Genomic DNA, 14,249 nt, shown 5'->3' with positions numbered 1-14,249 from the left:
AAAATGGGGAGATGACATAATGAATATTCAGACTAGAATATTAAATAGCTGTTAATGTGTCATATTGTCACAAATATAAGTGATTGTAGTATAGGAAATATTTTATATGTTAATATGGTATGTTAAATGCTTTGTTTGACAAATATCTGAAAGCAGATGTTTGTATCTGCCTACTAACATCGTCATGAAACCAGACATTTCCATCAATAGGCATGAAGATGTTACCTCCTAGTTTCGAATGTTTGTCATGTAGAGGTTTTCATGTACTTTTTTTTACTTCTTTTATTATTTGTTTGATTTGGTATCCAATAGTAACAGACGGTTAAATCTAATCTCCAAATAGAAAAAAACACTAGTTAAAACATTTTTATACACTTATGTATTTTAAAAAATTCATTACTTATTTTTAAATGCTGCTTGTGTACATTACCTGATATTATTTGGGTATCGAGTTCCTACAATCCTTTTCACTTCTGAGAGAGGGGCAGCACTAGCGGCCAATAGGCTGTGTTGTGTGCCCATTAGTTAAGAAGAAATAGAAGGAGAGAACAGATTGAGCTGAGGGATGAGCTCATCAATGCGCTGCTGTCCAATCACAGGCTGGAGCAGAGGCAGTAAGGTGGTCAGCCTGTGTTGCCTAAAGAGGACCTGAACTGTGGAATTTATGGCCTAAAAAAGCAGCAGGGGCTAAAGAACTGGTCATCATTGTTGCCTATAGGCTCCCTGCAGCTAATTAAAGTGGTTGTAAAAGTTTTTTTCCATAAAAAAACAAACATGTTGCCTTCCAACCTCTGCCCTGCAGCATTGAGTCCACTTGTGCATCACAGTCTCCAAGTTTGGGACTCTGTGCAGTATTCGGGTGGTCTCGAGTCATCTTTTTTGCCTTTGCTCCCTATCATAAACAACCCTCTCTTCTCTCCCCGCATGGATCAGCCTCAGGCATTCTCCTGGTGGATCAATAATGGGTTTTCTCAGGTCCAACACTTTTGACCTCTAGGTCGTTTCCCATATGGACCTCTTTTTTCGGGAGTCCTGTGACATCCCTCAATCAGAATTCTCGCTGTCTCCAGTTTCAATGCTGGGTAAATTCATTGCGTAAGACTTCCACTTATCCGTTCCGAAAAACTGCGTTTGAGCATACCTGCCAACACTTCCCTGTCTACGCAGGTCTTATCTCAGCCCTTTATACTTCTCTGACAAGTCGCTCTTCCCATATATGCCCTTTCCTATGTCACTCAATGGGAACGGAATCTGGCAATTGAGGTGGATCTAGCGGACTGAAGGAAGGCCTAGTCTTCTGTGGCTAAATGCTCATTTAAGACAGCTACCTTGGAGGCCACTTATAAGGTACTATGGTGTTGGTATTGGGTTCCTGCCCATATCGCTCATACAAACCCTGCCTACAGTGAATGCTGCTTCCGGGGTTGTGACCTGCGAGGGGATGTTTTGCATACTTGGACATGGTGGACATTCCCCAAATTAGTTGGGTTCTGGTCCCGTGTATTTGGCCTCCTCTTTACTTTATTCCACTTACACATATGCAGAGAGAGGCCACGTTTGCTCTACTACATTGCCCCATACCGGGTTTGTATGCTCATCAACGGAGGCTTGCCTCCTACATTTTCTTGTCAGCCACCAGAACAATAGCCCAAGCTTGGAAAAAGCCATCTGTCCCCTTTCAAGGGGTGAGAGTTCGTATGACTATCCTGATGCTCAATGAGCAGATGTCTAGTATTCATAATGACTCGCAAGCGTAAGTTTCTCAAAGTCTGGGAACTATGGTTGACTTATGCTTTCCCCACCCTTCTCCGAGCCAGTTTGAGCCTGCTCTGACAGGGAGCCCTGTTTTTTTCCTGAGACCTAGTCATCCTCTTTTCTCCTACTTTCTGGCCCTCGGGCCTATATTTTTCCTTTTTCTGTCCTCTATTTCTGTCTCATCTATAGGTATGAGCTCCTTCCTACCTGCTACCCTATCCTCTACTTTTGCCTCTTCTACGCTTGGGCCCCTTGCCCATATTTTTCCTTATCTACATGAGCTGTGCACAATGTGTGAACTGCATGGGTGTTGGCGGCCCTAGGGAACCCTCTGTCGCTGTGGTGTGGTCTTTCCTGATCCTCTACCCCTGGAACCCTCTGAGATGTGTTGTATTGCTAATGCTATGTTAGTTTTTGACTACTATATAGTACCTTTGACTGCCACCTTTGTCTTTATGTATACCTATTCTGGTTATGATTATCATTGCTTGCCCCTGCGTGGGCTAGACAATTGTCTATTACTTGTCATATAACATGTTATAATTACCTGCTTTCGCCCCAAACCTCCTCTTCTGGTGTCCCTGCCAGCACTCTGGGCTCCTCCTGTTCTATGAGTGCCCCCATAGCAAGCCTCTTGCTATAGGGTCACACATGCAGGCTCGCTCCCAAGCCAGGCTGTGTACATTTATTGATACACACAGCACGGCTCAGCCCTGCCTCCTCATTGAATTTGACTGAGAGTAACAGGATCCACTGGCTTCCACTGCTGCCTGTTAGTCCCTGTGTGAAGAGGGAGAGAATACCACAGCCAGGCACAGCACTGGATTGATCCAGGAGTGAAATAAATGTTTGGGATGGAGGGCACATTAAGTCCTAAAACGTCTTTTACCATAATGCAAGGAATGCATTAAGGTAAAAAACAGTTTTAGCTTTAGAACCGCTTTTACAGGTGAAACTCGAAAAATTTGAATATCGTGCAAACGTTCATTTATTTCAGTAATTCAACTTAAAAGGTGAAACTATTATATGAGATAGACTCATTACATGCAAAGCAAGATAGTTCAAGCCATGATTTGTCATATTTATGATGATTATGGCTTACAGCTCATGAAAACCCCAAATCCACAATCTCAGAAAATTAGAATATTACATGCAATCAATAAAACAAGGATTGTACATAGAATAATATCGGACCTCTGAAAAGTATAAGCATGCATATGTACTAAGTACTTGGTTTGGGCCTCTTTTGCAGCAATTACTGCCTCAATGTGGCGTGGCATGGAAGCTATCAGCCTGTGGCACTGCTGAAGTGTTACGGAAGACCAGGATGCTTCAATAGCGGCCTTCAGCTCTTCTGCACTGTTCGGTCTCATGTCTCTCATCTTTCTCTTGGCAATGCCCCATAGATTCTCTATGGGGTTCAGGTCAGGCAAGTTTGCTGGCCAATCAAGCACAGTAATCCCACGGTCACTGAACCAGCTTTGGTGCTTTTGGCACTGTGGGCAGGTGCCAAGTCCTGCTAGAAAATGAAGTCAGCATCCCCATAAAACTCGTCTGCAGAAGTAAGCATGAAGTGCTCCAAAATCTCCTGGTAGATGGCTGCGTTGACCCTTGACTTAATAAAGCACAGTGGACCAACACCAGCAGATGACATGGCTCCCCAAATCAACACAGACTGTGGAAACTTCACACAGGACTTCAAGCATCTTGCAGTGTGTGCCTCTCCATTCTTCTGCAAAAGTTGCTCTCATCAGAAAAGAGGATTTTGGACCACCGAGCAACAGACCAGGTCTGTTTTTCTTTAGCCCAGGTAAGACGCTTCTGACGTTGTTTGTTGTTCAGGAGTGGCTTGACAAGAGGAATACGATATTTGAAGCCCATGTCCAGGATCAGTCTGTGTGTGGTGGCTTGATGCACTGACTCCAGCCTCAGTCCACTCCTTGTGAAAGTCCCCAACACTCTTGAATGGCCTTTTCCTGACAATCCTCTCCAGGCTGCGGTCATCCCTGCTGCTTGTGCACCTTTTTCTTCCACACTTTTCCCTTCTACATAACTTTCTATGAATGTGCTTTGATACAGCAATTTAGGAACATCCAACTTCTTTTGCAATTACCTTTTGAGGCTTTCCCTCCTTATGGAGGGTGTCAATGATGGTTTTCTGCACAACTGTCAGGTCAGTAGTCTTTCCCATGATTGTGATTCCTACTGAACCAGACTGAGAGACCATTTAAAGGCTCAGGAACCCTTTGCAGGTGTTATGGCTTAATTAGCTGATTAGAGTGGGACACTTTGAGCCTAGAATATTGCACCTTTTCACAATATTATAATTTTCTTAGATTGTGGATTTGGGGTTTTCATGAGCTGTAAGCCATAATCATCACAATTATGACAAATCATGGCTTGAACTATCTTGCTTTGCATGTAATGAGTCTATCTCATATATTAGTTTCACCTTTTAAGTTGCATTACTGAAATAAATGAACTTTTGCACAATATTCTAATTTTTCGAGTTTCACCTGTAGTTACTGACATACCAGGCCTTTTTTTGTTTGAAGGCAGCCATCTTGGTAAAGTGATAGACCATAATTCCTCATGTCAGAGGATGGTTGGTGGTCTGTTACCTGATGGAGGAATAATCAAGCAGCAGCAAAAGTGGTTCAGAAAGCACACATCCTCAGAATGTATGAAGTAGAAGATGGTTGTTTTTAGGTCTCTAGGTTCAGCTTTGTCTCCAGCAAGGAGAACAGTGAGCACCACAGAAACAGCACCAACAAATCTTATGAAACTAGAAGTCAGAGGAGCAGGTTTACCTGTACAAGCCACAGAAACTAAACTACTATTTTCAGGAGGAATTATAAAAAAGGTACATTTTTCAGGGTACTTTTAAGATGCAAGTACCCTTTCTAGATGTTGCCTATAACATAGCAAATCTTCACTTTTTGAGTTGAGGTCTACTTTTAACTGCAGTAAGGAAAAGTAAAGTAACCAGCCTTGGCTATCTGGCAGAGCTGTGTAAATCTCACAACAAATTTTTTTGGCAAGTAAAATAACACCCGTAAGGGTATTTCAGCTTTGCAATAACTGTTTGCCTGAAATTCAACTTTAAAAGTCATGTGATGGATTACTTTATCTTTGTTATAGTATACTGTTTGGATATACTATTCTGGTAAATATGTTCCTTTTCATTCAACAGATCCACAATTACAGTGGCCATGCTAAAATCATTGTCCAGCTGGTAACCAATAGCAAAGATGTCCGACTACATGCCCACAGCCTGGTAGGGAGGCATTGTGAAGATGGAGTTTGTTCTATAAATATGGGTCCTAAAGACATGGTAGTTGGGTAAGCATTTTCTGGAGTAACTTATGTAATACAATTTTCTTACATGTGTTTGCTAATGGTTAAAGAGTTAAATAAACAAGAGCAGGAAATAACTAGTAAGCTTTGGTACATGAGCTGTTCAAATATTCCAAACCACAGCATGCTTCACACTTGCATGACATTATTTTGAAGTTAATGTACACTAAAATGGCACTTCCCACACTAGATGACTAGCAACACCAATATTCACACTGACTCTTCCTGTGATGCTAGAAAGGTGTTGCTTATCTTTAAGCTGACATGGGCTGGAAATTATAATAACTTTATATATATTTATATAATATATAATTAAAGCATCAACCCATTATTTTTTTTTGCCTTAGGTATTTTGCTGTTGTCCTTTTAACATAAAAAAGGCATGCATACATTTAGTACTCTACAAACATGCTAATTAAGTAGTAATAAACTACATATTACTACGTTTAGGATTTAACGCATTCTGGGTTTGCAGTCTATCATTATTTGGCAGCACCAATGCATTGTCAGGACACTTGTGGGCCAGAGTAAGCTTCTTGGACTGATCACTGTCATTCAGTACTAGTTAATAATTTAGCTAAATTACTACGACTTAAATTTTAATGGCACTAGTAAAAAGGGTTGGAGATATTACAAACAATGAAGAAGTTTTTAGGTGGAGGGTATAATGGCAGCTAGTATGTGCAGGGGAGGAGTGCAGAGGGCATGATGAAAACCCATATGTGCTGGATAGTGTGAAATGATTGATAGTGGGTAAAAAGTGCAGGGGAGGAGTGCAAAGGTTAAACATGCAAGAGAAGAGTGTGAAGGGTATTATGGCCGGCAGTATGTGCAGGAGGTGTATGTAGAGTAAAACAGTAGGCAGTATGGGCATAGAAAAAGTATAATACCAGGCAGCAGAGGAGTGCTGAGGGTGTGACAGCAGCTCATATGTACAATGAAGGAGTGCAGAGGATAAGAGGGTAGGAATTATGTGCAGAAGAGAAGTGCAGATTGTGTTACAGTGGGCTGTATGTGCAGGAAAGGAGTATGGAAAGTGTGATGGCAGGCAGTTTGTGAATGGATAATTTTAAAGAAGGCAGTATAAACAGTAGAGGAGAACAGAGAGTATGTTAGGTACACAGGAGGTAGATAAGGTTATTCATCAGGTAGCTAAGTTGATTCATTGCGAAGGTAAAGATAAGGTGTTGCACAGTAGATAGCAGGTAGGTAGATGGTAGGGAAGAGATAGGTATGCCTCATTCAGTAGGTTGGTACTCACCACAGTGAGCTGCTATCAGTCACAATGCTATCTTTTGTGTTAGTAGCTGTACTGGTCCCCAGAGTTCCCCATCTTCTACACTGAATCAGCACTGTTCTGTATACAGGGGTGGTGGGAGAGGAGAGTTGCTAATAAATTCCAGACACAGAGCTGATCAAGAAGCGGCAGAGCCATCTAGTAACTGTAGTATGAGGTGGAGTGACAGCCAAGTCATTTGAGGATACCCAAGGAAACTAATTCAGGACATCTCCAGTCACCGAGCCGCCAGCATCACCAGACACCTTGCCTGCCAACGCCCCCCAACATCGCACCCTACGTCCCCTCCACTCGCCGATCCACCAGACCCACTGATGCCCCCTCGGACGCCAGCATACTGCACCCACAGATTGCAGCCAGCCAGCTGCTGGACTCTACTCCCACTCTCCCCCTACAGAAGGACTCTAGTGGACTCCTCCACGGTGATATAGACTCTCCACATCACCTCGCCCTGACCCGTATCCCTTCACCTCCCCTGTCCCGAACAGCACTGCACTCACCCCAGCATGCCACCTGCACTTCTCCTCCTCGTTTTCCTCTCCTCCATCCCAAAAATCGCCTCCCTCTACCCGCCCACCCCCCCAAAACAGCTCTACATTGCCCCTTCACTTCTGCCCTCTCCCCACTACGGCACTCACCACCTCCTCCTGGTACTCCACTCCCCGGTCGACCCACGTGCCACCACTACCAGACCCACACGCTCCTGCACCTCCCATTCCCATGCCACCCTCCTCACCCTTCTCCTTCTCCTATCCGCTGGGGACATCTCCCCGAACCCTGGCCCCTCACCACCTCTCCCCCCCTCCAGGGACCCCCCTGCTCCCGCCAGCCGCCGCAACCCCCTCAACCTCATACCTGTGCACCTCCTCCCCACATCCATCCCCCCTCTCTCGGTTGCACTTCTGAACGCCCGCTCGGTTTGCAACAAACTAACTGCCATCCATGACCTCTTTATCTCCCGCTCCCTCAACCTCCTAGCCATCACCGAAACCTGGGTACAGGCCACCGACTCTACCTCCCCTGCGGCACTCTCTCATGGAGGTCTCATCTGGTCCCATTCACCAAGACTGGGCGGTCACAAAGGTGGTGGTGTCGGCCTGCTCCTATCACCGCTGAGCACCTTCCAGGTCCTCCCTAACCCCCCCTCCCTAACCTTCTCCTCCTTCGAGACTCACTGCATCCGGCTCTTCTCACCCACCCCCTTAAGGATCGCAGTGATCTACAGGCCCCCCGGATCCATAGCCCGCTTCCTGGATGACTTCGCCGCCTGGCTTCCCTTCTTCCTCTCCTCTGAGCTACCGACCATCATCCTCGGGGACTTCAACATCCCCATCAACGACCACACCCCAGCTACCTCTCAACTCCTCCACCTAACCACCTCCTTCGCGCTCACACAACACACTCAATCCTCCACCCACATCAATGGGAACACCCTGGACCTCGTCTTCTCCCACCTCTGTACCCTTAACCACTTCACTAACACCCCCTTCCCTCTCTCCGACCACCACCTCCTCACGTTCTCCATCTCCCCTTCCCCTAACTCCCCCCCCCCAGTGCGCCAAACCATCACCAGCCGCAACCTCCGCAACCTGCACCCGGCCCCCCTCCACTCGGCTGCCGACCGCTTGCACGACAGCATCCTTCCACTGTCATGTCCTGACCTAGCCATCACCGCGTACAACGACTCACTATCAGCCACCCTAGACTCTCTGGCACCCCTAACCACACGCAACATCAAACCCAGACCGCTCCAACCATGGCAGAACGACCACACTAAATGCCTCAAACGTCGCAGTCGTACGCTGGAGAGACTATGGCGCAAAACCAGGTCCCCTCATGCATTCTCCCTCTACAAATCTGCCTTCCTCACCTACACCTCCTCCCTCCACGCCGCCAAGCAGGCCTACTTCGTTGACCTGATCAACACCCTCTCAAACTGCCCTCGCCGACTCTTCTCCACCTTCAACTCCCTGCTCTCTCCCCCCCCTCCTCCACTCAGTACCTCACTTACCGCCCACGAGATTGCCACTCATCTCCATAGCAAGATTGACGCAATCCGCAAGGACATAGTCAACTTGCAGTCTACCTCCCCATCTAGCCTCTCCCCTTCCATCACCCTCTCATCTCTCCCCTCCTCTGACCTTGCAACGGCACTGCCCCCCACCACACCCAAGGCCCTGCCTACCGTAACCCCCCCATCACTGCACTCCTTCAGCCCTACTACCACTGAGGAAGTCACCAGAGTCTATCCCCTCTCAACTCCTCCGGTCACCCCCCTCTTCCCTCATCCGCTCCCTTACCCACATCTTCAATCTCTCCCTCGCTACTGGCGTCTTCCCCTCCCCCCTAAAACATGCGCACATCACCCCCATACTCAAAAAGCCCTCCCTGGACCCCACTGACCTCAACAACCTCAGACCAATTTCCCTGCTGCCACTCACTTCCAAGCTCCTTGAGCGCTTGGTCTACGATCGCCTAAGCGCCCACCTAACTGACAACAACCTCCTTGACCCACTACAGTCCGGCTTCCGTCCCCTACACTCCACCGAAACTGCCCTCCTCAAAATCACAAACGATCTACTAACCGCCAAAGCCAAAGGCGACTACTCTGTCCTCCTCCTCCTAGACCTCTCTGCGGCTTTTGACACAGTCGACCACCCCCTCCTCCTTAATAAACTACTCTCCCTTGGCATCAGAGACACCGCTCTCTCTTGGTTCTCGTCCTATCTATCCCAACGCTCCTTCAGCGTTTCCTACAACGGCGCCACCTCCTCTTCCCTCCCCCTCTCTGTTGGGGTCCCCCAGGGCTCTGTCCTTGGACCCCTTCTCTTCTCCCCATCCTCTGGAACTCACTACCCCAATCCATCAGACTGTCACCTTCCCTCCTCACCTTCAGGCGCTCCCTGAAAACCCACCTCTTCAGGGAAGCCTACCCCACCCTCACCTAACAGCCGCTGCCCTTCCCTCCTCCTACCACTCCATCCCCCACAGCCATTTCCTCCTGTACCTCTACCCCCTCCCTCCTAGATTGTGAGCTCGAAAGAGTAAGGCCCTCTTACCCCTTGTGTGCTGTTTGATGTTACTGTACTGTTTCATGTATTGTCCCCCCTCTATTGTACAGCGCTGAGCAAACCCTTTGGCGCTATATAAACTCGATAAATAAATAAATAAATAAATAAACATCAATGTGCACGACCTGGGACCCCAGTGCTAACCTCTCTGCTGCTGCCTGACTTGCCACTTGCAGAAGTCTGAATGAGCACATTGCGACACTGTGTGTGTGTGTATATATATATATATATATATATATATATATACTGCTCAAAAAATTAAAGGAACACTTTGAAAACACATCAGATCTCAATTGGGAAAAATATCATGCTGGATATCTATACTGATATGGACTGGATAATGTGTTAAGAATGTAAGGATGCCCCATCATTTGATGGAAATGAAAATTATCAACCTACAGAGGACTGAATTTAAAGACACCCTGAAAATCAAAGTGAAAAAATAATGCAGCAGGCTAGTCTATTTTGCTGCAATTTCATTGCAGCAACTCAGAATTGTACTCAGTAGTCTGTATGTCCCCCTTGTGCTTGTATGCATGCCTGACAACATCGGGGCACGCTCCTAATCAGAAGACGGATGGTGTCCTGAGGTGCAACCTGGTGGTGTCGGATGGACTCAAACATGATATCCCAGAGGTATTCTATTGGATTTAGGTCAGGCGAGTGTGGGGGTATTCAATGGTATCAATTCCTTCATCTTCCATGAACTGCCTGCATTCTATTGCTACATAAGGCTGGGCATTGTCGTGCGCCAGGAGGAACCCAGGACTCACCGCACCAGCATAGGGTCTGATAATGGGTCCAAGGGTTTCATCCTGATACCTAATGGCAGCCAGGGTGCCATTGTCTAGCCTGTAGAGGTCTGTGTCTCAAAACTAGTGAAAAACAGTCAGAAAATATGAATAGGGAAAAAAATGTAAGTGGCCTCCACCTGTAAAACCGTTCCAGTTTTGGGGATCAACCCGTTGTTGTCCATCTAGTGTACCTGTTGTTAATTTCATTAACATCAAAGCAGCTGAAACCCCCTCTCTGCTACTTAACTGGTCAGACCAATATCCCAGGAGTTTAGTTGACTTAAAAAAGTGTTCCTTTAATTTCTTTTGCAGTGTATATATACATACAGTTGCAAGAAAAAGTATGTGAACCCCTTGGGATTCCGTGGAGTTTTGCATGAATTGGTCATAAAATGTGCTCTGAACATCATCTAAGTCACAACAATAGAAGAACACAGTCTGCTGAACATAATACTACACAAACATTAGATGTTGCCATGGTTTAATTGCACATAACATGTAAACATTCACAGTGCAGGGAGGAAAAAGTATGTGAGGCCCTAGCTTAATGACTTCTCCCAGAGCTAATTGGAGCCAGGAGTGAGCCAACCTTGACTCCAATCAGTGTGATGATATTGGATGTGTTGCTGACAGCTGTCCTGCCCTTAAAAAACACACACCTGTTTTGGGTTTACTGGTTTCAAGAAGCACTGTCTGATGTGAACCATGCCTCGCAGAAAAGAGCTCTCAGAAGACCTACGATCAAGAATTGTTGACTTGCATGAAGCTGGAAAGGGTTACAAAAGTATCTCCAAAAGCCTTGATGTTCATGTGTCCACGGTAAGACAGACTGTCTACAAATGGAGAAAGTTTAGCACTGTTGCTACTCTCCCTAGGCGTGGTCGTCCTGTAAAAATGACTGCAAGAGCACAGCGCAGAATGCTGCATGAGGTAAAGAAGAATCCCAGAGTGTCAGCTAAAGACCTACAGAAATCTCTGGCACATGCTAACATTTTTGTTGACACATCTACAATAAGGAAAACATTAAACAAGAATGGAGTACATGGGAGGACACCACGGAGGAAGCCATTGCTGTCCAAAAAGAAGATTGCAGCACGTTTGAAGTTTGCAAAAGGGCACCTGGATGTTCCACAGCACTACTGGCAAAATATACTGTGGACAGATGAAACCAAGATTGAGTTGTTTGGGAAGAACACACAACACTATGTGTGGAGAAAAAAAGGCACAGCACACCAACATCAAAACCTCATCCCCACTGTGAAACATGGCGGAGGGAGCATCATGGTTTGGGGCTGCTTTGCTGCCTCAGGGCCTGGACGGATTGTTATCATTGATGGGAAAATGAATTCCAGAGTTTATCAAGCCATTTTGCAGGAAAACTTACGACTATCTGTCCTCCAACTGAAGCTCCGCAGAGGATGGATGATGCAACAGGACAATGACCCAAAGCATACAAGTCATTCAACAAAACAATGGCTGCAACAGCACAGAATACGCCTTCTGGAGTGGCCCAGTCAGAGTCCTGACCTCAACCCAATTGAAATGCTGTGGCATGACCTTAAGAGAGCGATTCACACCAGACATCCCAAGAATATTGCTACACTGAAACAGTTTTGTGAAGAGGAGTGGTCCAAAATGACTCCAGATCGTTGTGCAGGTCTGATCTGCAACTACAGGAAACGTTTGGTTGAGGTTATTGCTGCCAAAGGAGGGTCAACCAGTTATTAAGTCCAAAGGTTCACATACTTTTTCCTCCCTGCACTGTGAATGTTTACGTGTTATGTACAATTAAACCATGGCAACATCTAATCTTTGTGTAGTATTATGTTTAGCAGACTGTGTTCTATTGTTGTGACTTAGATGACGTTCAGAGCACATTTTATGCCCAATTCATGCAAAACTCCACGGAATCCCAAGGGGTTCACATACTTTTTCTTGCAACTGTATATATAGCTGTAAAGGTTATAGGGTGATTGAATGCAGATGCAAAATCCACTTTTACTTTCTACCAGTGTTTGTCTTTGATGCCCTTTGTGTGAAACCATACTTTCAGTACATAAGGTGCATTTGTAATACAGAAATTTTTAGTACAGGAAGTAATGATAATTTTGTTCACTGGTTAAGCACTGCAAAGTAAAAATATGTGTGTTTTTGTCCAATTCTCTCTGAAAAAAACAGATTTACAGCAAAAAAGTAAATAAATAATTGTACTTGTTTTTAGCCTATTATGCAGATTTAATCCTCTTTAACTAATAAGTGCCACCTATGCTGTGACTGTGAACTAATAGTGCTGTTCAAAGCTGGCAACAGAAAATTAGCAGCACCTCAGATTATTATTGTTTATTTGGGGACACCGAACAGAAGTTAGTCAATGTGTTATACAGTTTATTATTGTTTATTTACAGGATACCTATTATGTGCCTGGTTCCCTGGCATGAGCTGATCTATGTGCTACCTCTCCTGTCCTGTCCTTTTCTAATTTGTAAAAATGATTTAACTGCAGCAAAAAAAAAAAATCAGGTCTTCTGCCTTGGCAGACAGGGCTGTGCTGTGTACAGAGCTGTGTAAATCTTTGTACTGGATGGATAGAAATATAAATTCTTTGGTAGGTAAAACTTGTGTATGTCATTGTTTGCCTAGTGTTCAGTTTTAAGCTTTTTGTCAATACTATACATCAGACATCACTAAATGGCAGCCATCAATACGGATCCGGACCCAATGACAGCCCTATCCGGACTGCAGCCTCCTCAAATAGTTGTCTGAGTGTCCTTTCCCCACTGCTGGCTCGCCTGCCCGCTGCTATCATCCTCAAGGAAGAGCACAACATGGAAGGCGCGGCAGGTCTGCCCCTTTCATAACATCGCAGCACTCCCCCTTTCCTCCCCCCTCCCCATACCGTCCTACCTACACAAGAAGGAAAGCCTGGTAGGTCTACACAGAGGGCTGGAATTTTCAAGTTAAGAAAAAGGTGATTGGTTTCTATGCAGTAGGGCAATCCAAGCAATCATTCACCCACCTTTAACATGAAATGTCCCACCCCTTTGTCCAGACCTGATGTGCTTCCGGTCTTGTGTAAATAAAGTGGGACAGTGTGGGGAGGGGGGAGTGCTGTGATATTATGAAAGGGACAGAAGTCTGTAATATGGAGGGAGGACTGCGATTTGGTGGTCTGTGATGGGGGGTTGTTAAGGAGGGGGTCTGTGATGAGGGGGGTCCGTGATGAGGGGTGGGGTCTGCGATGGGGGGGTCTGCGATGTGGAGTCTGTGATGGGGGGATCTGTGATTGGGGGGGTCTGTGATGGGAGGGTCTGTGATGGGGTGGTGGGATCTGCAGTGAGGGGTCTGTGATGGGGTGGGTCTGTGATGGGGGGGTCTGTGATTGGGTTAATTCTGTAATGGGGAGGTCTGTGATGGGGGGGTCTATGATGAGGGGAGTCTGTGACTGGGGGGGTACTGTGATGAGGGGACTATGATTGGGGGGATCTGTGATGGGAAAGTCTGTGATGGGGGGGTGGGATCTGCAGTCAGGGGTCTGTGATGGGTTGGGTCTGTGATGGGGGGGTCTGTGATTGAGTGAATTCTGTAATGGGGAGGTCTGTGATGGGGGGGTCTATGATGAGGGAAGTCTGTGACTGGGGGGGTCCTGTGATGAGGGGTCTGTGATTGGGGGGAATCTGTGATGGGAGGATCTGTGATGAGGAGTCTGTGATTGAGGAAATCTGTGATGAGGGTTCCATGATGGGGAGATCTGTGATGAGGGGTCTGTGATTGCAAGATCTGTGATAGGGGGGCTGTATGTGCAAGGTTCTTTGATTAGGGAGGTCTGTGATGAGATGGTCTGTGATGAAGTGGCCTGTCATTTGGGGGGGGGTCTGGGATGGGATGGGTCTGTGGGGGACTGAGGACACTGATGTAAGGGCTTGTTCACACTTGTGTAGAGATCTGTATTTTTCTGTACTAGAAAAACACAGGTCT

At 46.2% G+C, this 14,249-nt stretch overlaps 1 protein-coding gene across 3 annotated transcripts in view; it reads left to right on the top strand.

Moving 5' to 3' along the window:
- The window catches only part of NFKB1 (nuclear factor kappa B subunit 1), a 161,907-nt gene that overhangs the window by 72,371 nt on the left and 75,287 nt on the right, over window positions 1-14,249 (top strand). For all 3 annotated transcript variants that reach the window (XM_089680540.1, XM_089680539.1, XM_089680538.1), the window contains one exon: window positions 4,949-5,097. In XM_089680540.1, the coding sequence (XP_089536666.1) occupies window positions 4,949-5,097 (149 nt within the window). The remainder of the gene's footprint in view (window positions 1-4,948; window positions 5,098-14,249) is intronic.

Source organism: Staurois parvus, unplaced genomic scaffold, assembly GCF_062004578.1.
Source record: "Staurois parvus isolate SC_StPar_1 unplaced genomic scaffold, SC_StPar_1.0 ptg000244l, whole genome shotgun sequence".
Classification (NCBI taxonomy): Eukaryota; Metazoa; Chordata; class Amphibia; order Anura; family Ranidae; genus Staurois; species Staurois parvus.
The sequence above is the reverse complement of the archived record's forward strand: the minus strand, read 5'-3'. Positions and strand labels throughout refer to the sequence as shown.